Genomic DNA, 25,697 nt, shown 5'->3' on the forward strand with positions numbered 1-25,697 from the left:
TACTTTCGTAGCCACAGCTGCCCTGGGGTAGACTGACGGAAGTGTGGCTGCCAATTTGCGGCACCGGGGGCAAGGGTGAAGTGTCCTGCCCAAGGACACAATGGCATGGTAAGAGGCGGGGAGCGAACCTGCAACCCTCAGGTTTCTGACACGGGCGCTCTACCCACTACGCCATGCCGCTTTTATTGTGTCTTGTTCAGAAAGATAAGAAAACCAAGCTGCATTGAACTTATCGTCCTGCTGTAGTATTCAAAACCAACTGTAGAAATTGTTACTATAATAATTCACAAAGAACACTACGTCATCTACACCATATTGCCAAAACTATTTGGCCACCCATCCAAATGATCAGAATCAGGTGTCCTAATCACTTGGCCTGGCCACAGGTGTATAAAATCAAGCACTTAGGCATGGAGATTGTTTCTACAAACATTTGTGAAAGGATGGGCCGCTCTCAGGAGCTTAGTGATTTCCAGCGTGGAACTGTTATAGGATGCCACCTGTGAACAAATCCAGTCGTGAAATTTCCTCGCTCCTAAATATTCCAAAGTCAACTGTCGGCTTTATTGTAAGAAAATGGATGAGTTTGGGAACAACAGCAACTCAGCCACAAAGTGGTAGGCCACATAAACTGACAGAGGGGTCAGCGGATGCTGAAGCGCATAGTGCAAAGAGGTCGCCGACTTTCTGCACAGTCAGTAGCTACAGAGCTCCAAACTTCCTGTGACCTTCTATTTAGCCCACGTACAGTACGCAGAGAGCTTCATGGAATGGGTTTCCATGGCCGATCAGCTGCATCTAAGCCATACATCACCAAGTCAAAGTGCAGTGGTGTAAAGCACGTCGCCACTGGACTCTAGAGTAGTGGAGACGCGTTCTCTGGAGTGACGAATCACACTTTTCCATCTGGCCATCTGATGGACGAGTCTGGGTTTGGGGGTTGCCAGGAGAACGGTACATTTCGGACTGCATTGTGCCGAGTGTGGAATTTGGTGACGGAGGAATTATGGGGGGTTGTTTTTTAGGAGTTGGGCTTGGTCCCTTAGTTCCAGTGAAAGGAACTTTGAATGCTACAGGATACCAAAAATTTTTGGACATTCCATGCTCCCAACCTTGTGGGAACAGTTTGGAGCGGGCCCCTTCCTCTTCCAACATGACTGTGCACCAGTGCACAAAGCAAGGTCCATAAAGACATGTATCACAGAGTCTAGTTTTTTGATTGATTGATAGAAACTTTTTAGTAGATTGCACAGTTCGGTACAAATTCTGTACAATTGACCACTAAATGGAAACACCCGATTACGTTTTTCAACTTGTTTAAGTCGGGGTCCACGTAAATCAATTCATGGTGTGGATGAACTTGACAGAGTCCTGACCTGAACCCGATGGAACACTTTTGGGATGAATTAGAACGAAGACTGAGAGCCAGGCCTTCTCGACCAACATCAGTGTGTGACCTCACCAATGCGCTTTTGGAAGAATGATCGAAAATTCCTATAAATACAATCCTCAACCTTGTGGACAGCCTTCCCAGAAGAGTTGAAGCTGTAATAGCTGCAAAAGGTGGACCGACATCATATTGAACCCTATGGGTTAGGAATGGGATGGCACTTCAAGTTCATATGTGAGTCAAGGCAGGTGGCCAAATACATTTGGCAATATGGTGTGTGTTCAAACTATTTTCTATAGCTTTATGACCGCCGTGTACTGTAGATATGTCACATTATTAATACTCCTCTTGCCAGTTATTATTGAGAACCAGCTCCTTACGTAATGAAAATAAACAGAACGACTAGATATAATCCACAAAGTCAAAACCCAGAGTATGCTTGCTCATGCAATACGACTTAGATGTTTCTTTTAGTCAAAGCGATCACACCTCCTTCCAGTTATTAATAATAGTTACCTTGTGTGATGGAAAAAAACAGACTAGAAATAATCCACAAAATTAAAACGCAGAGTTTGTTTGCTCCAACAACATGTGATACAATGTAGAAGTGTCATATAATAAATGCCATCACATCTCCTCTCTGTTATCAATGATAACCAGCACATTGCACAATAGAAATGAAGAGAAAGACTAGATATAATCCACAAAATCAAAATCGACAGTATGCTCAAACACGCAAAACAAACAATCCTACATAGACGTGTCATATAATGAATATGATCGCTCCTCCTGCCTTGTGTAATAGAGAAAAAAACAAAACAGAAAGGCTTTAAATAATACCGTGTTTTCCGGACTTACAGGCGCACTTAAAATCCTTTTTTTCCTCAAAACTCGACAGTGCGCCTTATAACCTAATGTAAGAAATACGTTTGGTTGAGCTTACCCACCTCAAAGCTATTTTTTTGGTACGTGGTGTTATGATAAGTGTGACCAGTAAATGGCAGTCAAACATAAGAGATAAGTGTAGGCTGCACTATGATGGGTCTCAAGTAAACAACACCAACATTTTAAATGTTCCATTGAAAATATAGAACATTACACACAGCGCTCACAAATCTATCAAAATGTTTTAGTACAACTTTGGTAAGCTATGAAGCCGCACCGCTTGAAGGATTGTTGGCGCATTATTATGGTGTGTATGTATAAGGTAAGACATTATCTGGCGTTTTGTTGTGCAATATTATGCAAAAGCAACTTTTCTTACTTTCCGGTATCTGCTGATCTGTATTTGGGATCTGCATGAATCCTGAAAAATTGCACGCGTCCATAGTTGATAAGCTTTTTATTTTTCTCCATCTTCTTGTTATAGGACATTCATCCTCCGCTGTTGCCATTTCTAATATAAAGTAGTGTATAAAGTTCTTACTTATATCTGTCAGTAAACTCGCTATGAAAGCGCTAAAACATACCGGTGTAGTGACTTTATATTATTCACCCAAGGAACTTTAGTTATTAGACCGGAACTCGGACGGTTTTTAATGGAACACATTTCCGGTGCGGTTGTTTCCGGATGAGGAGATGCTGCTCCGTTATTGATTTAAGTAAAGTCTGAATGTCATTAAAACAGTTAGCTCCATCTTTTGACACTTCTTCCTCTTCCGTCCTTGCACGCTACACCGCTACAACAAAGATGACGGGGAGAAGACGCTGTCGAATGTGAGCCACGTAAATAAGACCGCCCACAAAACGGCGCATCCGGAAGCGACTGTCAGAAAGCGGCTTGAAGATGATCTGTAAAACATAATCTATGCAACAGTTTGACCAAAGAACCACCATCACATGTTATGTAGACCACAAGGAAGTGTTTTCAATTTAGAAAAAAATGAAAATAATATGACTCCTTCAATGCGCCCTATAGTCAAGATAAAAAATAGACCATTCATCGGCAGTGCGCCTTATGATCCGGTGCGCCCTATGGTCCGGAAAATACGGTACACAAAATCAAAACCCAGAATACGATTGCTAACGCAACACATGCAATACAATGTAGATATGTCTTATAGTCAATGTGATCACACCTACTGTTAGTTATCAATGATAATAGTCACCTTGCATTATACAAAAAAAGGAAAAACTTGATATAATCTACGAAATCAAACTCCGCAGTACGCTTGCTCAAACAAAACATACAATCCTACATAGACGTGTCATATAATCAATGTGATCGCGCCTCCTGCCTGTTATTAATTAAAAAAAAAAACATCACCTTGTGTAATAGAAACAAAAGAGAAAAGCTATAAATAATACACAAAATCGAAACCCAGAGTACGCTTGCTCATGCAACACATGCAGTGTTTCCCACACATTCATTTATTTGTGGCGGCCCGCCAAGAAATAATTACGTCCGCCACAAATGTAAAAAAAAATAAAAAATAATATATATATATATATATATATATATATATATATATATATATATATATATATATATATATATATATATATATATATATATATATATATATATATATATATATATATATTTTTTTGTCCTGTCCAGCTTATCATATAGTTGATGTAGATGCCCATATAGGCTGTTCAGATTTACTTTACAAAAGAGAAGTGTAGGATACTTCTCTTGTTGCCTTATTTGTATTTGACCACTACTGTTTTCTGTTTATTTGTTACTGACTGTGGCAGGACACCTCTGCATCTGTTTCACTTTATGTTGCTGGTAAATAATATGGTTGTAGTAGTAGGCTAAAGTTAAATTATTTAGTATGCACTAATTAAAGGGGCAGAGATTTAAGAGACATTTTAGCTTTTATATTTTATAAGATATATTTTTTGTAAGAACCACAATTAATAAATATATTGTTCAAATCTGTATATAAATATGTGCATAAAGTGTTGTAATCATATTGTAAAATGGATGGATGGATGGATGGATGGATGGACGTTTAAAACAAAACTGTTATTATTAATTAGTAAGTATACATTTTTTGAGCCTTTTTAGAGAAAATCATATCATTGTAGTAAATTATGCAAATTACTCGATGATGTCATGGTGACCACGCCCATAGCCACGCCCCCACCGCCACAGGTATCTTGGCAGTTTATGGGAAACACTGACATGCGATACAATGTAGATACTGTATGTCTTATAGTCAATGTGATCGCACCTACTGCCAGTTATCAATGATAACCCGCACTTTGCATTTGCACTTAACACAAACAGAAAGACTAAATATAATCTACAAAATCAAACCTTGCAGTACGCTCGCTCACACAAAACATACAATCCTACATGTGATCGCTCATCCTACCAGTTATTAATTAAAACCGGCACATTGTGTAATAGAATAAAACAGTGCACTTTAGTCACTAATCCTCATAGTGGTTGAAACAACACTTCTTGTAGTCATAGCATCAGTAGCTTTAACTGCATCTACCTATAACTTCTTCCTCTAGAACTGGACGCTCCCGCTAACCTCTTAGCCCGAGAGCAAACCGAGACCAGCTTCAAGGTGTCCTGGGAACATGTCCTGGCAGAAATCGACGGCTATGTCCTCACCCACAGCTCCTCTGAGGGCTCTAGTGGGGAGATCCGTGTCGGACCCGAGGTCGATTCTCACAGTCTGACTGGTCTGAGGCCTGGAGTGGTCTACACGGTCTATGTCTGGGCAGTCAAAGGGGCCAGAAGAAGCAGGAAGATCTCAGTACAAGTGGAGACAGGTTGATCCAACACACATAACTGATTTGAATGATTTTTTTTTCTTTTTTCAAATGCAGTAGTGTAGAAGGTTAGTTGAAAACATTAAAACAGCAAACTAAAAGCACAACAAAAAAAGATGATAATAAATTAATAGCGACAGTAAATATCTTTGTAAAAGCAGAAATACTAATTATTGTACTGAATGAAGGTATTTCTTGCAGGTGTACCACTAACATTCCACATTCTTTGGCTTTCTATACACTGCACATATTCATTCATTCCTGGTCAAAGCCACGGAAAATCTTGCAGGGAGTAGCAGAATTTGTTATTTTGGCAGGGAAGCCTTGCGAGAGGTCAACTACAGTATGATGTGTAGCTGAGTGTCAATAGAATCAGCAGCCACATGCTGGAGGACTTGGAACAAACGTAGCTTTGTGTCAAGAACAAGTATGAACTGGCCTTTTTAATTAGCACGTAAAAAACAACAACATTTCTGTCAAACAATCAATCAATCAATGTTTATTTATATAGCCCTAAATCACAAGTGTCTCAAAGGGCTGCACAAGCCACAACGACATCCTCGGTACAGAGCCCACATACGGGCAAGGAAAAACTCACCCCAGTGGGACGTCGGTGAATGACTATGAGAAACCTTGGAGAGGACCACATATGTGGGTAACCCCCCCCCTCTAGGGGAGACCGAAAGCAATGGATGTCGAGTGGGTCTGACATAACATTGTGAAAGTCCAGTCCACAGTGGATCCAACACATCAGCGAGAGTCCAGTCCACAGCGGGGCCAGCAGGAAACCATCCCGAGCGGAGACGGGTCAGCAGCGCAGAGATGTCCCCAAATGATGCACAGGCTAGTGGTCCACCCGGGGTCCCGACTCTGGACAGCCAGCACTTCATCCATGGCCACCGAACTTATGCAACTCCCCCTCGCAAGGGACAGGGGAGAAGAGGAGAGAAGAAAAGAAACGGCCGATCAATTGGTCTAAAAAAGGGGGGTCTATTTAAAGGCTAGATTATACAAATGAGTTTTAAGTTGGGACTTAAATGCTTCTACTGAGGTAGCATCTCTAACTGTTACCGGGAGGGCATTCCAGAGTACTGGAGCCCGAATAGAAAACACTCTATAGCCTGCAGACTTTTTTTTGGCTCTGGGAATCACTAATAAGCCGGAGTTCTTTGAACGCAGATTTCTTGTCGGGACATATGGTACAATACAATCGGCGAGATAGGCTGGAGCTAAACCGTGTAGTATTTTATACGTAAGTAGTAAAACCTTAAAGTCGCATCTTAAGTGCACAGGAAGCCAGTGCAGGTGAGCCAGTATAGGCGTAATATGATCAAACTTTCTTGTTTTTGTAAAAGTCTTGCAGCCGCATTTTGTACCAACTGTAATCTTTTAATGCTAGACATAGGGAGACCCGAAAATAATACGTTACAGTAATCGAGACGAGACGTAACGAACACATCAATAATGATCTCAGCGTCGCTAGTGGACAAGATGGAACGAATTTTAGCGATATTACGGAGATGAAAGAAGGCCGTTTTAGTAACACTCTTAATGTGTGACTCAAACGAGAGAGTTGGGTCGAAGATAATACCCAGATTCTTTACCGAGTCGCCTTGTGTAATTGTTTGGTTGTCAAATGTTAAGGTGGTATTATTAAATATATGTTGGTGTCTAGCAGGACCGATAATCAGCATTTCCGTTTTCTTAGCGTTGAGTTGCAAAAAGTTAGCGGACATCCATTGTTTAATTTCATTAAGACACGCCTCCAGCTGACTACAATCCGGCGTGTTGGTCAGCTTTAGGGGCATGTAGAGTTGGGTGTCATCAGCATAACAGTGAAAGCTAACACCGTACTTGCGTATGATGTCACCCAGCGGCAGCATGTAAATACTAAAGAGTGCAGGGCCAAGAACCGAACCCTGGGGAACTCCGCACGTTACCTTGACATAGTCCGAGGTCACATTGTTATGGGAGACGCACTGCATCCTGTCAGTAAGATAAGAGTTAAACCAAGACAAGGCTAAGTCTGACATCCCAATACGTGTTTTGATACGCTCTAATAAAATATTATGATCGACGGTATCGAAAGCGGCGCTAAGATCAAGAAGCAGCAACATAGATGACGCATCAGAATCCATCGTTAGCAATAGATCATTAGTCATTTTTGCGAGGGCTGTCTCCGTAGAGTGATTTGCCCTGAAACCGGATTGAAAAGGTTCACAGAGATTGTTAGTCACTAAGTGTTCATTTAGCTGCTGTGCAACAATTTTTTCGAGAATTTTGGAAATAAACGGAAGGTGGGAGACCGGTCGGTAGTTTACCATGAGGTCAGGATCGAGGTTAGGTCTTTTGAGCAGAGGATGAATAACCGCTTTTTTGAATGCTAGGGGAACAGTGCCGGAGGAAAGTGATAAGCTGTACTGTGTAATGTCTCGTTTTAGTCTTAGAATATAATATTTTTATTTGAAACATTTTTGGATTAACAAAGTGCCTTATTATACCAATGAAAACATATATAACTATTGGGTATTTTAAGGTAGTAGTCATTATTTTTCAGATTTTCGCATTCTTTGATATATATCATTATGTCTAGTTTTATCCATCAGGGGTCAGACTTAGTAAATAATATTTTCATTTGAGACATTTTTGGACACACCAAGTGGCCCAATATACGCATAAAAGTATTTGTTTTCAAAAGTATGCATTTATTGTTGTTATTTTTAATAATTCATATTATTTAAATGTAATGAAATATACATAAGTATATGCTTTTATATATTATTTTAAACACATTTTAAATGTTTGCCTGATGGTAAATGTTTTCTAGATTGGCTACTAACTGGTTCAGCAACAGAAGGTAACTGAATACTGTTAAGCCAACATGCATGTTAAGTAAAATATAATTATGATAGCAATTTCACGCTTTACGGCACCCACCATCCAAACTACAATGAGGTACAATATTACGTAGCTGCACGAATGATTGATGCGACGTCTGCTGTGATGTATCTGACAGAGATCGACGCTCCCAAGGACCTGCAGGCTTCGGATGTGACCATGGATTCAGCCATGTTGACATGGACTCCTCCTCTGGCTGACATTGAAGGCTATATCCTCACCTTTAGGGATGAGGAGGGCAACATGGAGGTGCGTTGAAGATAATGTTAACAACAATGAAACAAAAACTGTTTGAGATTTTATCAAATGTAAAGTGCGTTACAAATTCATTATTATTATTATTATTATTTTAAAATTGGGTCCCAATGCACACAAACTGTGAGCCTCTTTTCTTATGCACATATCACACTATAACTTCATGAGTATTGTCAGCCTTCAACTTTGCACTGGCCATACTTTTCTGTATAAGGCTGACCTCTTGTGGCAATTAAGTGCAAGCTCCTATTACTGTACTAGGGAGTATCTGTTGCACCTTTAAATACAAAACTAGAATACTCATGACATGGTGAAAGATTAGTTAGCACTGCAGCCTCAATACACCAGTTAAATTCAAGCCCTATTCTGTGCAAAATGTGCACATTTTTCCCAGATTCCTTTCATCATTGTTATGTTTATTTGGTGCTCAGACTGTTGAGATGCAGCTGGGGTCGAGAGAGAGTACCTTTGCCATGTCCAGCCTCCAGATGGGCAAGGGATACATTGTCAGCATCATCGCCTACAGAGGCAACAAGAGGAGCAGAATGGTGGAAACTATTTTCAAAGCAGGTCTGACTGTAGACACCGTGCAAGATGATTTTGACATTTTAACGTATTTTTAAAAATTAAATCTATCATCATGTAGTTGGCATCCAGTACCCCTTCCCTATGGACTGTCTTCAGATCATGAAAAATGGCAACAAGAGGAGCGGCGTCTACACAGTGTATGTCAACAACGAGCGCTCCAAACCAATAGAGGCCTATTGTGACATGGATTCTTACGGAGGCGGATGGCTGGTACACGGTCTCCTTTTTGATGTGGCCATAACATTAGGTACACCTTTGTCAAAAATAAGTGGCGTTCTTTCAGGTACTGCAGCGTCGTACTAGCGGCAAACTGGACTTCATGAAACGCTGGCGACAATACGCGGCTGGCTTTGGCAACATGACGGACGAGTTTTGGATTGGTAAGGTGTAGCGTAATGGAAATGACACTTGTGTATAACTTAAGAGTAGCCAGTGTACAGCTTGACAGTGTCGGCAGCCCCAGACTATCTAACTGGACTGTAGATAAGACAGCTATATGCTTTACAAGCTGTGCACAGGGTACTCTGAAGTACGCCAAAGTTCACTTTCTATTGTCCCTTGAGAAGACGGACTAAAGAAAAATGCACGCTCTGTTCCGCCAGGGCTGGATAAGATCTACGAGCTGACCAACACTCCTACACAGTACGAGCTGAGGTTCGACTTGGGCCGAGGCTCCGAGAGAGCCTACGCCGTCTACGACAGCTTCAAGGTGGCCCCCGCCAAGCAGAAGTTCAAACTCTCCATCGGAAACTACAGAGGGACCGCAGGTTAAACTCTGCATGCACAAAAAAACATTACACCGATATGTTACGATATCACAAATACTTGTATTAGTTTGTAGTATGGAATGTTAAAAAATGTTTTATCAAGAGAAATTACTCAGAGAACACAGGTAGGTACTGTATTAAAACAAACAAAAAAAACACTAATCTATTTATTATTGAACATCTGGAATGGGCTTATACAGTCTTTGAAGTTTGCCGATACCGAGCGGTCACAATGATGCTTTAAGTTAAGCTAATAGTGCAGTAAGTTGAATGATGCGGACACGTTTGTTACTGGACATGTTCTAATACGCTTCTTCCTCTGAGACTTTGGGCCTGATTTACTAAAGGTCTGCGTGTACTAAAACACGTGCAAACTTGATAGCACACGCAAAGCTGATCTACTAAACGTATGCAAAGTGGATTGCGTCTGTTAAGTGATCAGAATAAAGCGTGCAATCCATTTTGCATCTCTGTCTTCATTAATATGCAAAATAAATGTTGATCATCAAAACGCCCACAATACTGGGAGGAGAAGATGCAAATATAATTATTTAGCACGCGCAATGTGATTCATCAACGCTCATCACCGTTTTGCGACCATTATTTAGCACGTGTCAGAAGGACGTGCAAACAGCAGGATCGGTGCTCGCGCTGCCAAGACAGACGATGTACAGTTGAGAATCCTCCGACCTACGCGTTTGGACAGTTAGAAATAAAAAATAGACTTATTGTCCATTCAGCAACATCATTTTATAATTTTATAGCTGCTAGAGGACTTAAGGGGCTGATTAAAACAAATTCAATTGATGCGTTTTGGTGTCCTTAAATTTTTTTCATGACTCTAGATTTTTTTATGTAGTATATATATTATCAAAACATTTCTTATATGAGAAAAAGTTATCGAAGTATGCATTTTTTGCGTCTTGAGCGGAGAAAGTGCAGCCTCTCTCCAATGGGCGTATCTTCAGCGGTATAAAAAAAAGAAGGATTAATTTCAATATATATGCACTTTGGACTGTGTCTAAAATACTCATAAAAAGTGGTACATGGGTCCAGCTTGATTGGAAAAAAAAAAAATGCAGCCGATTGAGCATGATAACATGACTGTGCAGACAATGAGAGTGTCTCTGTGGGGATGCCCCGTACAGTACATGCAAAATCCTCATTTAAATAAGGCGGTCTGCACCACTTTTCTGTTGCACACGCAGTCTTAGTAGATCGCATGCAACACACCCACTAATAGTACACGCTGTTTTTTTTTAGATTACACACGATTCTTGTTTATATTGACAAATGTCATGTTTTAGACTGCAATATTGTTCAGTCAAGGACACTTAGCTTGTGTGCTATTTTGTGCTTAGCTGTTGTGTATCTGCTAGCTAGCTCATAGTAGTCTATAGCCTACCATGTTTACGTTTTGTAAATGACTTCATCTGAATACAATAAAAATACTAACCCTGCGTAGTTTTTTTGCTGATATCGGACCAATATCATATCAGATTGGGACACCTTTAGCATTAATATTTGTTTTATTATTATAATTACTGAAGTCTGTTTTGTTTTGTTGTCCAGGTGATGCCATGACCTACCACCAGGGTCGTCCCTGGACGACGATCGACTCGGACAACGACATCGCCCTGGGGAACTGTGCCCTTACGCACCGTGGCGCCTGGTGGTACAAAAACTGTCACCTGGCCAACCTCAACGGCAAATGGGGAGACAACAGGCACAGCTTGGTGGGTGCACTTCACTTTTTAACCTTTATGCCTTAACAGTTCAAACCTGTGCTTTGCTTTCTCTTTGGCTTTTCATGTTCTTTTTATGATACCACCACCGAAAGGTACCAGTCTTGGCAAATGCACAAAAATGTGATTATCACCATTGAACCACACTTTTACATTATTGTTTCTTAAGATGACATACATTATATATCATAAAAGCCAATACCTATAAGAGGCCACTAGATGACAGTATTGCTCTGCAAACATCTTCCTGTTCCCTCTCCATAAGGTGCCTGTCAGGGGGTGAGTAGTTTTACCTGAATTTAAATGTACTACATAGTGGTCGGGGTGCTGCCAGGAATTGTGGGCCCCAATAGAGGAAATAACATTCAAAATACTCCAACTTATTCATATTTCAAAACATTTATCTCCACTGAAGTGAAGATAAAGTCAATTAGTTTGTTCCTGGGTAATTCAAGTGTTAAAATGTACGTGTGGACCACTTTCCCAGATTATGCACCACTTTCCCCTTTGCCATAACTATAATGATTTTACAAAAAGCCAAAGAAAAAGCCAAATAGAAGTCATCAGAAAGTGGTGGCTCTAATGTATTCTGAACCAGTTTCTCAAATTTTCAAATTTCTGTACCTTCCTGGCTCTTAGGGAATAAACTGGGAACCGTGGACGGGCCACCTGGCGTCCCTGGACTTTACTGAGATGAAGATCAGACCTGTGGGGGCGTTTTCCAGCAGGAAGAGGCGGTCGTTGATGATGGCCAGAGAGAAGACCCAGGAAGAAGAAAAGGAAGCGCATTAAATATTCAGAATTAAGTAGGATTTGGTACAAAAAGTAAATATTGGGAAAGGCTTGGGTTATTGGAAAACGTTGAAAAAAGTGTTGTTGGTGGGGTGGTGCATGCTAACACTCAAACAGTGATGCATTGTTGTATTATATATCCTACTAAATCTGCATTTGCAAATACTTTGCAGTTAGTCAAGTCATTGAATCACTTTCCAAGTTGAGTGTGATCTCGTGCTAACAAGAAAAAAAAGTGCCTTTAAGTCTAATTTAAGTATCTCTACAACAAAAAGTTGTTTAAAATTATTTAGCAAGTGACGGTATTTACCAGGCCAGGTTATTAGTGTGATCGTTCTGTCTTCTATAAGGAATATTTAGGAGTTTTCTCATAATACCATGAATTTAATAAAAACAATGAAGGTAACTTGTGTCTTGAAATGGGACATTTTTGAAAGTTCCACAACATTTTGTCTGATTCAAACTGTTCTAACTTCAAAATATTCAGTCTGTTTGGGAATTGTGTCCTCTACTTCAACAATTCTAAAAAAAATTCTAGAATTTCAGTTCAACTACAGCATTGGAGCATTCACACGCAATTCCTTCAGGAATTGCTTCATCTAGTTAATAATAACATAAAAAATGCTATTGCAACATTTAAAAATGGGCTGAGTATGATAACGGTTTTATTTTTCTTATAACTTGTTTCATTGTCACATTTCTGAGTATCATCTACATTACAGGTATGACACTACACTATGTTTACACTGCAGGTCAAATTGGCCCAAATCAGATTTTTTGGAGATCTGATTTTTTCCAGCTGACTGTTTACATTGCAAGTAACATGTGATTTTTATTAGACTCCAGTGTAAACGCGCACAATTGGGGCCTCGACGTCACTTGCATGCGCACTTCGATAATGTGAAAACAAGTTGACCGGGAGGAAGTTGCTAATACTACAAAATAAAATATAAATCGCAACACCTTAAAAATTAGTGTTTTAACGTGAAAGTAAATGAAAGTAATATAAAGTATGAATGGATGTATATAGTGTAATATTTTGGGAGGGTTCGAATCCTTTTTTGGCTATTAAGTAGAGGAGGCACGGACATCAGCGTTTGTAACAGCGAATAATGTATGAATTTGCCTCTGAATTTCATTATTAATTATCAGAGGTGGGACCAAGTCATTGCTTTGCAAGTCACAAGTAAGTCTCAAGTCTTTGCCCTCAAGTCTCGAGTCAAGTCCCGAGTCAAGACAGGCAAGTCCCGAGTCAAGTCCTAAGTCAAGACTGGAAAGTCTCAAGTCAAGTCACAAGTCCTGCATTTTGAGTTTCAAGTCCTTTCAAGTCCTTTTGACCACAGACTAATATATTTACACAGATTGTGTATGCTTTTAAACCGCTGTATTTATTTATTAAAACAAGTGCATTTGAAATAGCAGGAAAGAAAATAGTACTGACATTGCAATTCATAATAGCACTATTAACCAGTCATTTTAATAGTTTAAACAATTTTAAACATTTAACTCATTCCTTTACAGAATAAACACATTTGCAAAAACAAGGGCAACTGTACTTATTTGTACAAAAGTGTTAACATTGTATTTCCATGGCATATTGAATTGTAACTAGTTCTACATCAGTTTCTATTCTGTTCTTACCTTATCTCATTGATCTCATCTCATACTGTATGTGTGTTGATGTGTGCGTACACATGAAAAACATAACAAATACATGAACATAACAATGAACAGAGTTGTACTTTTTAGATGTCAGGGCCCTATGCAATATGTACACATATTCTTAATATAGTATACATTTTAACTGACCTTTATTTGACTAGGTTTGTCTTTTTGTAGGTGGCTAAAATACGTGGTGCTGCTGACCGCCGTCTAACGTTATGTTACTGTGTGTGATACATTGACTAACGTAACGTTATGTCTAGGTACCTCATGCAACCCTGCTTAAAAAATCACTTGACAAAAAGTATGAATAAGGTAGCAAACTGCAGTGGACGCAACATATTGCCGTGTTTGAAATGACGTTATAACCATAAACATCTTATAAGTAGACGCAATATTGGTTGCTGTGACGCGAGCAAATTGCATCTTGAAGTGGTGATGAGGAGCCGGCGAGCAGCCTAAACTGACAGTTGACAGGTAGAAAACAAAGATGCCGGGCTGGTGTTCAGCGTTTTCCTGCTCAAATGAGCGGACTGTTGAAAATAGGAATCGGGGGATTACTTTTCACAAGTAAGTAGTTAATGTACTATTGGTTGTATTTTATGAAAATAACATTACCACAGAGTTGAGAAGGAGCAAAGATCTTCAATATTTGTATGTGAAAATCACAAATAAATCTTCTGGGGGAGGATGACGCCCTTACAGGGGTTTGGTTTACAAATTTTCAGCCCCACCTAAAACAAAATTCACCAGCCGCCATTGATTGTGATGCATTCTCATTTTAGGCAAAATATAAGACAATACTTTCTTAACAGTATAATTGTAACCAGGAATAAGTCTTCAAGTAACAATATTCAAATACTGACATTGTTGGGTAAAACAGAATTTGGTTTTATTCTGAATCCAGTGAAACAGATTGGTGGTTTTAGCTGATATAAAGACTTTCAGGTGTTTATATATGTTTAAGTATTTGGCAGACGCTTTTATCCAAAGCGACATACATAAAAAATACATATATAACAATCACTGTAAACATGATCATTTAAGGGAAGAATGTAATACAAAATATCAATACAAAGTGTCATGACAGAATAAACTCTCTGCTGCTGCAGCAACAGAGATACAGTCTATAAGATATATAGATATCTAATGTATTCATACATTGTTTATGTAGCATAGTAACGTAATCATATTGTTTCTTCAATTTAAAAATAGCTGACCGTTTTTTCCCCCTTCTCTGGGATTATATTCCCAGTTTTAATCTCGGACGTCTGGTCACTTATAGCGTATAAGAATATTCTATTATTGTTAAGCAAACTATGAATAATAAAACATGTGTCTGTTATCATAGCTACACGTATGACAAAAAAGCGCGTGAAAATGAGTGGTATTCAGTAAGGTAAAATGAATTAAATGCGCTGACAGTCATTGCTCCTGCCAAATGAATTGCACTGAGTGGAGCGGATCACCACTCCAAGATGGCGGCCCCGCGTCTCGTCTGCGCCAGTAGGCAGTAGTGCTCGATGCTGTGTACCCTTATAAGATGTCTATGGTTATGAACTTATGACGTTAGCAGTGAGTTTACAGCCTCACTGATTTAACTACACAGCAAATAAAAGCCATGTTACTTAGCCAATAAACGTTATCTTACATTCAAAACTTACCCTTCTTTGTGCAACTTCAAATGTCGAACGAAGTTGGAAGTTGTTGCGTCTCCGTCTGTAATATTCGAACTGCGTGATTTGCATACGGCAATTCGTTGACCAAGTCGTAGTTTTTATACCCGAACGAAACCAACTTTGGTATAAATCTTTCTCACTGGCGCGTTGTGTGACAACTCTTGTTCATTGGTTGTCCTGCAATTTGATTGGCTGAATGCTGTGTGATGAAAACAATGTAGATCTAATTTGATTGGCTGTTGTACTGAGAGCACACACGCTGACACGCAGCACACACGCTGATAGACAGACACGTACAAAATGAAAGCTACGGAGCGCTCCCAAATAACTTTTTAAGCTTTAGGTTTTGGGGAAAGTAGCAAGTCATGTCAAGTCAAAAGGCTCAAGTCCAAGTGAAATCACAAGTCATTGATGTTAAAGTCTAAGTCGAGTTGCAAGTCTCTTTACATTTTGTCAAGTCGAGTCTAAAGTCATCAAATTCATGACTCGAGTCTGACTCGAGTCCAAGTCATGTGACTCGAGTCCACACCTCTGTTAATTATATAAATGGTTTTAAGTAGACTGTCGATTTTACAGTAAAAACTTTACGTTTAAAAAATTATACTGTAAATTCTACAGCAGTGGAGATGGTAAGCAGCACCAAGTTCCTGGGGTGCAGATAACTGACAATATGACCTGGTCCCTACACACCGGAGCACTTGTAAAAACAGCTCAGCAGCGCATGCACTTTTTGCGTCGGATGAAAAGAGCACAGCTCCCTCCCCCCATTCTCACCACATTCTACAGAGGCACTATAGAGAGCCTACAGACCAACTGCATCTCTGTCTGGGCTGGAGCCTGCAATGCCTCAGACTGGAAGTCTCTGCAGAGAGTGGTGAGGACGGCGGAAAAGATCATCAGGACTCCTCTTCCTCCTTACCAGGAGATCGCAAAAAGCCGCTGCCTGACCAAGGCTCAGAAAATCTGTAGTGACTCCTCCCACCCTCACCAAGGACTGTTTTTACTGCTGGACTCTAGAAAGAGGTTCCGCAGCCTCCTTAGCAGAACCTCCAGGTTCTGTTACAGCTTCTTCCCTCAGGCCATAAGCCTATTGAACGCATCATAATAATCCCCTGAATTCCCCCCCAAAACGGATTAACTCGGTGAAATATAAAGACAATATAACATACATCCATAAACGTGGATGCATATGCAAAAGTGCAATATATTTATCTGCACAGTAATCTATTTATATCTACACCTTATTGCTCTTTTATCCTGCACTACGAGCTAATGTAACAACATTTTGTTCTTATCTGTACTGTAAAGTTCAAATTTGAATGACAATAAACGGAAGTCCAAGTCTAAGTCTAGTGTTTGTTTTTTTTATTTATTTACAACATTTTACGGTAAATGGAAAAATAGTACCACTGTTTTGTGTTTTTTTTGAGGGGGGGGTTACGGAAAAAGCTGGCAGCTTAGTTGTCAGAATTTCATTATTAAATTTACATTGGTTTTCACAACTAACTTCTATTGTTAAACAGTACAAGCTTTTTTTATTCTGGCAACTTGGCTGCCAGTTTTTCTACTGTAAAAACAAATGTATCGTTTTTCTATTCACAGTAATACACCGTTAAAAACAAGATTTTACAGTAAAAATATGGCAGCTCAGTCAACAGAATTTTAACGCAAAAATATTTTAGTTTTTTTCAATTTACAGTAATATGCTGTAAAGAACACCGTAAAATGTATAGTGATTTTTATTAATTTGATGGGTAGTTTGCTTTAAAATCATAAATCAAGCAGATATTTAAGCATTTATTTTTATTTAGACAAAAAACGTTTGGAAAGTATGATAATATACTGTAATATTTGTTGCAATATTGGATAGTATTAAAGTGTAAAAGATATGCCATTTCAAGCAGTACATATATTTTTTCAGTCAAAAGGAAAAAAAAACAATTACATTTAGTGAGAAAATAATAAGTATGCAGGATTTGTCTAATGGTACGCCAAAGAATCATTTAAAATATTCAAACACAGTGTGTATCAATCAATCAATCAATCAATCAATGTTTATTTATACAGCCCTAAATCACAAGTGTCTCAAAGGGCTGTACAAGCCACAACGACATCCTCGGTACAGAGCCCACATACGGGCAAGGAAAACTCACCCCAGTGGGACGTCAATGTGAATGACTATGAGAAACCTTGGAGAGGACCGCATATGTGGGTAACCCCCCCCCCCCCCCCCCCCCCCCCCCCCACCCCTCTAGGGGAGACCGAAAGCAATGGATGTCGAGTGGGTCTGACATAATAATTGTGAAAGTCCAACACATCAGCGAAAGTCCAGTCCATGCATAGTGGGGCCAGCAGGAACCATCCCGAGCGGAGACAGGTCAGCAGTGTAGAGATGTCCCCATCTGATGAGCAGGCTAGCGGTCCACCCCGGAGCAGAGTAGAAAAGAAAAGAAAAGAAACGGCAGATCAACTGGTCTAAAAAGGGAGTCTATTTAAAGGCTAGAGTATACAAATGAGTTTTACGATGAGACTTAAATGCTTCTACTGAGGTAGCATCTCTAACTTTTACCGGGAGGGCATTCCATAGTATTGGAGCCCGAATAGAAAACGCTCTATAGCCCGCAGACTTTTTTTGGGCTCTGGGAATCACTAATAAGCCGGAGTTCTTTGAACGCAGATTTCTTGTCGGGACATATGGTACAATACAATCGTCAAGATAGGCAGGAGCTTGACCGTGTAGTATTTTATACGTAAGTAGTAAAACCTTAAAGTCGCATCTTAGGTGCACAGGAAGCCAGTGCAGGTGAGCCAGTATAGGCGTAATATGATCAAACTTTCTTGTTTTTGTCAAAAGTCTAGCAGCCGCATTTTGTACCATCTGTAATCTTTTAATGCTAGACATAGGGAGGCCCGAAAACAAAACGTTACAGTAATCGAGACGAGATGTAACGAACGCATGGATAATGATCTCAGCATCGCTTGTGGACAAAATGGAACGAATTTTAGCGATATTACGGAGATGAAAGAAGGCCGTTTTAGTAACACTCTTAATGTGTGACTCAAACGAGAGAGTTGGGTCGAAGATAATACCCAGATTCTTTACAGAGTCGCCTTGTTTAATTGTTTGGTTGTCAAATGTTAAGGTGGTATTATTAAATAGATGTCGGTGTTGAGCAGGACCGATAATCAGCATTTCCGTTTTCTTAGCGTTGAGTTGCAAAAAGTTAGCGGACATCCATTGTTTAATTTCATTAAGACACGCCTCCAGCTGACTACAATCCGGCGTGTTGGTCAGCTTTAGGGGCATGTAGAGTTGGGTGTCATCAGCATAACAGTGAAAGCTAACACCGTATTTGCGTATGATGTCACCTAGCGGCAGCATGTAAATACTAAAGAGTGCAGGGCCAAGAACCGAACCCTGGGGAACTCTGCACGTTACCTTAACATAGTCCGAGGTCACATTGTTATGGGAGACACACTGCATCCTGTCAGTAAGATAAGAGTTAAACCAAGACAAGGCTAAGTCTGTCATCCCAATACGCGTTTTGATACGCTCTAATAAAATATTATGATCAACAGTATCGAAAGCGGCGCTAAGATCAAGAAGCAGCAACATAGATGACGCATCAGAATCCATCGTTAGCAATAGATCATTAGTCATTTTTGCGAGGGCTGTCTCCGTAGAGTGATTTGCCCTGAAACCGGATTGAAGAGGTTCACAGAGATTGTTAGACGCTAAGTGTTCATTTAGCTGCTGTGCTACAATTTTTTCGAGGATTTTCGAGATAAACGGAAGGTGGGACACCGGCCCGTAGTTTACCAGGAGATCACGATCGAGGTTAGGTCTTTTGAGTAGAGGATGAATAACCGCTTTTTTGAATGCTAGGGGAACAGTGCCAGAGGAAAGTGATAAGTTTATAATATTTAACACTGATGGACCTAATAATACAAAAAGCTCCTTGATAAGTTTCCCAGGAATTGGGTCAAGTAAACATGTTGTTTGTTTTGTCCCATTTACACATTTTGACAATTCCTCCAATGTTATTTCATCAAAGAGAGAGAAACTATTTTGGAGGGCGGTATCCGTCGTATATACAGTCGTATTTGTGTTAATAGAACCCAGTTGTAGCTGAGATGCATTGTCTTTAATCTCTTTTCTAATGACTTCAATTTTCTTATTAAAGAAATTCATAAAGTCATCTGCTGAGTGGGTGGAGCTACTGGGAGGAGTCCCTTGTTGGGTTAGCGATGCTACTGTACTAAACAGAAATTTAGGATCATTTTTGTTGAGGTGGATGAGATTTGAGTAATATTTAGCTTTAGCTGAGGTAAGCATGCGTTTATAAGTTATTAAACTATCACACCATGCTTGATGGAAAACCTCAAGTTTAGCCGCACGCCATTTGCGTTCCAGCTTTCTACATGATAATTTCTGGGCTTTAGTTTCTTCTGTAAACCATGGGGTACGCCTTTTAGGGGCCCTTTTTAGCTTTAGCGGTGCTACACTATCAATGGTGTCGCGCAGGGCGTCATTAAAGTTGTTAGTGAGGTTATCAATAGAGCCCACATAATTTGGGAATGGTGCCATTACCGAAGGCAGTAGGTCAGTAAGAGTCGTCGTTGTGGCAGCATTAATGTTGCGGCTGCTATAGTAGTTATTATTATTATTATTAGTTTGTTGACAATGAGTCAGAACTTCGAATTTTATAAGGTAATGATCGGACATTACTTTAGTGTACGGGAGTATCGTAACTTTAGAGGTGGTGACACCCCTGCCAAGCACTAGATCTATCGTATTACCGTTGCGATGCGTGGGTTCATTTATTATTTGTGTAAGACCACAGCTATCAATTATAGTCTGGAGTGCCACGCATGGAGGGTCAGATGGGGTATTCATATGGATATTAAAGTCCCCCATTATGATTATATTGTCGGCATGCGTCACTAGATCAGCAACAAACTCTGAGAATTCACTGATGAAGTCCGAATAGGGCCCAGGGGGGCGGTAGATAACAGCCAGGTGGAGAGGCAGCGGTGTGACAAACCTCAAAGTGAGCACCTCAAACGAGTTATATTTATTATTTAGATTAGGTGTAAGATTATAGTTTTCATTGTATATTAGTGCGACACCCCCTCCCCTTTTAAGAGGTCGGGCAACATGTGTATTGGTATAGTTAGGAGGAGATGCCTCATTTAGCGCAAAAAAAATCGTCTGGTTTGAGCCAGGTCTCGGCGAGACCAACGACGTCAAGTTTGTTGTCTCTAATGACTTCATTAACTAATAACGTTTTGGAAGATAATGATCTTATGTTTAAAAAGCCCATATTATAGGTAGTGGGCTGTTTTGAGGATTTTTTGTTGAAATTATCCGAAGCAGCAATATTAATAATGTTGCGTTTATTATGCGTAGTGCACTTTAAATAGTTTCGACCATATCTAGGAATTGATACGACGGGGATATTCAGATTGTTTGCTTGATGTTGCGATAAACTGAACGCATCATAGTTAGCTACCTCAGTACAATGTATGTCTGCCTCTGACACGGTCACAAAAGAAAAAACATTATGCGAGTTGTGTTTTATTCTAAGAGAATTGCTATGTGTGCAGGGATTATCCAGCCTGGCGCCGGCTAGTTCTAGTTTAAATGGCTTCTTACCCGGAGACTCCATGCTTCTTAGGTTAGCTTTTCTCTTTGTTGTTAGCCCCCCTCGGCATCCCCGCTTCTGCTTCCGCTCGCACCGCTTATGTCGTCTCCATTGGCGGTCACCGCTAGCAGTTGACTCCGCTGCTACAAAGGCCGCTCGATGTAGCCCGCGAAGTATTCCCATGCTAGCGAGGAGGTCCACCGTACATGCATCTTTCAGTCTATAACGACCCGATCCATCCACATCCAGAATTGTCTGTCGGTCGTATGTGATCACAGAGTGTTCACGCTTTGAGCCAGCCATGAAATTGACAGAAATTACGGGTGTTTTTTGCCAAATCGCTTTACACTCCCAAGAGCGTTAGCATAGCCGCAGCATAGCCATAGCCATGCGCCGCCATTTTTTATTTTAACTGTAATGTTACAGTGGCCAAAAGTATGACACATATTGTTAAGCAAAACCTCTTCCTTGTTTTTAATGAATACCTACTACGCTACTGTATTTTAATGTTGGTCAATGGTCAACATGGTGGTACTTGGAGAGCCAAGTGTTTTACGAGGTGGTACTTGGTAAAATCAAGTTTGAGAACCACTTAGTTAAGCAGAGTATGCGCTCTGTGCTGCTGTAGTACCGTATTTTCCAGACCATAGGGCGTACCGGATTATAAGGCGCACTGCCGATGAATGCTCTATTTTTTTTAAAATCTGTTTTCATATATAAGGCGCACTGGATTGTAGGGCGCATTAAAGGAGTCATATTATTATTTTTTTCTAAATTGAAAACACTTCCTTGTGGGGGGTTTGGTGGTAGCGGGGGTGTATAATCTAGACCGGAAGAGTTAGGGCTGCATGGGATTCTGGGTATTGGTTGTGTTGTGTTTATGTTGTGTTACGGTGCAGATGTTCTCCAGAAATGTGTTTTTCATTCTTTTTTGGTGTGGGTTCACAGTGTGGCGCATATTTGTAACGTAACAGTGTTAAAGTTGTTTTATACGGCTACCGTCAGTGTAAGCTGTGTGGCTGATGACTAAGTATGCTTTGCTGTCTCCTACGTGTGAAAGTAAAAGCTACGTACAACATGTGGCCGGGCTGGCACGCTGTTTGTAAATGCTATAGAGGACAATTACTGCAGTGCAATTAGGGCACGCCCTTAATTTATTCATTAGAGTGAAAATAGGATTATATTTGCCCTGGGAGTTTTCTAGGAGAGGCACTGAGATCCATAAGTCTCCTGGGAAAATCGGGGGGGTCGGCAAGTATGCAGCTGAGCCGCATCAGAGTGGTCAAAGAGCCGAATGCGGCTCCGGAGCCGCGGGTTGCCGACCCCTGGCCTAGACTAATGTCTTAACAAGGTGCTACGCTTCGTACTGCCTCTGCCAGTACGTCTCTGCAGCACCCAGCATTGTCCCACCCACAGAACCTTCTGATTGGTTACACGCAGACCGGTAACAGCCAATCAGCAGTGCGTATTGAGAGCGCATGGAGTCAGTGTTCCTGCGGTGGGGTGAGCAGATAGTTGTTTAGCAGGTAAGCATAAGGCAGCGGTCTCTCCCTAAATTATAATAAACACCTCCCAGTCCCCTACAACTCAACTACTAGTAACATTACTATGAGCCCGTTGACGTTTTTGAAACATAAGCGGCAGGACAGCTCGCTCGTAGTCCTTGAGGTGAAGGCTAATTAGCTTTTAGCGTAACGTTAGCTCACTGTGCGGTGTGTGTGTATGCGTGCGTGCGTGCGTGGGTGTGCGCCCCACATTAAACGGACAGCAAAGCCCTGTCTGTCTGAGAGAAAGACAAGCATTAATGACCTACATTTAACAACTAAGTTATTTCACTTTACCTTTTTCTGTGTTGATTGTGCTGTGTTGAAGCAGCAAAGAAGGACATTATGTTAAAAGAAGAGTTTCCTGAAGCTGTCTCTGATAGTTGATATAATAATGTAACTGCATCATAAAGCCTACATGAACTCCATGGTGTTCAGGGATGAATAGTCTCTCCTATTGCTATTGTACTATTTTTTCAGCTATAGTTACATTAAACATTAGTAATGTAGCAGCCTAGTTTTAAATGGCAGGGACCCTGCGATCACATGTTGATAAAAATATAACATTTACACAATAAAAATCTACTACAGGCTTCCCAGATTCTGTAATACATTAAGCATGATGAGATGAGCATATGTCAGCATGTGGCCGCACTTTTAACTCTTTTTTTCAAATGCTTATTGCAAACGCTTACTTAGAGTAAGTCATTAATTTGACTTATTAAGTCATTATTTTGACTTAGTAAGTAATTATTTTGTCATTATTTTGACTTAGTAAATTAGTAAGTGAAAATATTGACTTACTAAGTCATAATAATGACATACTTAGTATCTCAGGTAACTAGGACTGTTTTGTGTATTGTTTTTACTTTACGAAAAAAATATTGAGATATATATAGTATATCAGCATTTAGCATATGGAGCAGAAAACACAACCACAAATTGTAGGCTTAATAATGCAACGAAGCCGGTTTACTTCACCACAGTCTGTAGTATATTGCCCATGATGTGGTATGCTTTGGATCCTAGGCCTTCAGTGATGTCCGACTTCAACGATTACCTCTCAAAATACCATAATTGATGTCACCACATGACAATTGCTGGAGAAATGCTATGCAGAAACACATTTAAGCACTATTGGGCATTGTACAAAACGGGTTATTGTACGGACGGCCGCATTGTTGATTCTGAAGGCCTCAGGCAGATTTCGTACAGCATGGCAACATAAGATAGCTGAATTCTGATGGGATAAAAACGCTATAACTTAAAAGCAACAGTGCTGGAAGGAGCATAATATGAAGATAATATGAATATGTTTAGATATTTAGGGAAAGTAAATTAAAAAATACTTTTATCTTTAATTCTAATCATGATTTCTGGTTATGTTGCCTGACGGCACACCACTGTTTGGATCATGAGCTTTTCAGATAGTTAATACATTTTTGCAGGTTTTCTATTAAATTTAAATTAATTCTTAAGAGAAATTAATCGGACCTTTTACAAAATAGTCTCTCCTAATTCAACATTTTTAATTTACGACGTTGAATGAAAAAGGTCACTTTTTTAACCGACGTTCCATTCAAATTAACTCGAGGAACAGCTCAACAGGAAGTTATGTTTAAAAACAGATTCCCCAATTCAAAATAGCCTAGTCGTCTGGAATGGACGAGGGCTATTTTTACAACAGAGGGTCATACGATGCAAAAAAAAAAACCCAACTACTAACGACATGGTGCATTACCAAGCAGATTCATTAGTGTTTTTTTTTTACAAGGTATTATGAAGAAAATATGACTTGAAAATGACGTGAAAGCTTATTCCTGGCCACATTCAAACAATAATGACTCTAAGGGGACTTCTCATAATAGCCTCCACCCTATTGTTTTAGACTTGTGTGTGTGTGAGTGCGTTCATGAGTGTGTGTGTGTGTGTGTGTATGACACATAGACACCAGCATGGGCTCGGCCTGAGCTATTTTTTCCATGAGAGTTTTGCCTCTAATAAGGCAGTGTTTGTTTTGACTGCTGGAGTCTGAGCACTCCGTGGAAAGCACACGGCAGTCAGAGAGCATTATGAGAAGAAAAGGAAAAAAAGCATGTCTGCAAAACTGAAACCAATTACTCACCAACTGAAATGATCTCTAATGACTTGCCGGGGAATTTTCTGGCGTTCGTGTGCTCAAGTTAAGGAGACAATGAGAACAATTTCCAGCACCAGGTCAAGTCAATATGTTACTCCCTCCGAGGTCTTAATCAGGGCTCGAGTCGGTCGTTTTGCTTACATATATTTATTTTAGCCGCGTCTTCTTCACGTTACCAACGATGCCAAATATAAAGCCGTCAGAACTAATAAAATAAGCAAACAGAACTGACAAAAACACATTGATTTCACATACATATCAGAAATAATTATACCTCATTGGCCTCATGAACTCCAAGGGAACGAAGTTTATTTTCAATGGAGCAGTTCGAAGTTGTCTTCTGCGCATGTCCAATTTATCGAGGTCAAAGTTCGTGAGGGATAAAACAAAGCCAAGCGACTCCATACTTTTTTTTAAAGTAAATTTCGTCAGTTCGTGGTTTGTTTTTACTCTTTAGTGTGAATAGTAGTAGATATATTTCTGAATTATTATTTATTTCGCGTCGTGTGTATGTTTCAATATGCTGAGACTCCATTAACGTCATCCACATCAAACATTTTTTTGTATTTTGTATTTTTGTTTAATTTAATTGAACAACAAACATACATTTATAATTCACTCAACAGTCGATGCACTTTCAACAACAAGGAAAGACAACAAAAGCAACTACAGATAGATAATTAAATAATAAATAAATACATGCAAATAAAAACAAAACAAAAATGGCTACCTACATCACTTTAAATGTTTTTACCAAAGATATCAATTTAAGGGCTTTTGTACTCTTAATCATTTCCCAAGATTTGATTGATACTTGTAACCCATTAAGCCATTTAGAAAATGTAGGCCTTACTTTC

At 39.8% G+C, this 25,697-nt stretch overlaps 1 protein-coding gene and 1 long non-coding RNA gene across 2 annotated transcripts in view; one reads left to right on the top strand and one right to left on the bottom strand.

Annotated features, from left to right (window-relative positions):
- tnn (tenascin N) overlaps positions 1-12,557 on the top strand; it is a 54,356-nt gene extending 41,799 nt beyond the window's left edge. The window contains exons 11-18 of the mRNA XM_062022546.1: positions 4,862-5,125; positions 8,142-8,272; positions 8,710-8,848; positions 8,925-9,076; positions 9,150-9,246; positions 9,469-9,633; positions 11,206-11,369; positions 12,018-12,557. Of these exons, the coding sequence (XP_061878530.1) occupies positions 4,862-5,125; positions 8,142-8,272; positions 8,710-8,848; positions 8,925-9,076; positions 9,150-9,246; positions 9,469-9,633; positions 11,206-11,369; positions 12,018-12,170 (1,265 nt within the window). The 3' untranslated portion in view covers positions 12,171-12,557. The remainder of the gene's footprint in view (positions 1-4,861; positions 5,126-8,141; positions 8,273-8,709; positions 8,849-8,924; positions 9,077-9,149; positions 9,247-9,468; positions 9,634-11,205; positions 11,370-12,017) is intronic.
- LOC133630814 (uncharacterized) lies at positions 7,424-25,181 on the bottom strand. Its single transcript, XR_009821347.1, has 4 exons — positions 25,115-25,181; positions 12,003-12,084; positions 8,745-8,798; positions 7,424-8,244 (listed from the first exon to the last, which is right to left on the bottom strand). It is a non-coding gene; the product is annotated as an uncharacterized LOC133630814 (long non-coding RNA).
- Between the last annotated feature and the right edge of the window lie 516 nt (positions 25,182-25,697).

The sequence above is a fragment of the Entelurus aequoreus genome, linkage group LG16 (genome assembly GCF_033978785.1).
Source record: "Entelurus aequoreus isolate RoL-2023_Sb linkage group LG16, RoL_Eaeq_v1.1, whole genome shotgun sequence".
Classification (NCBI taxonomy): domain Eukaryota; kingdom Metazoa; phylum Chordata; class Actinopteri; order Syngnathiformes; family Syngnathidae; genus Entelurus; species Entelurus aequoreus.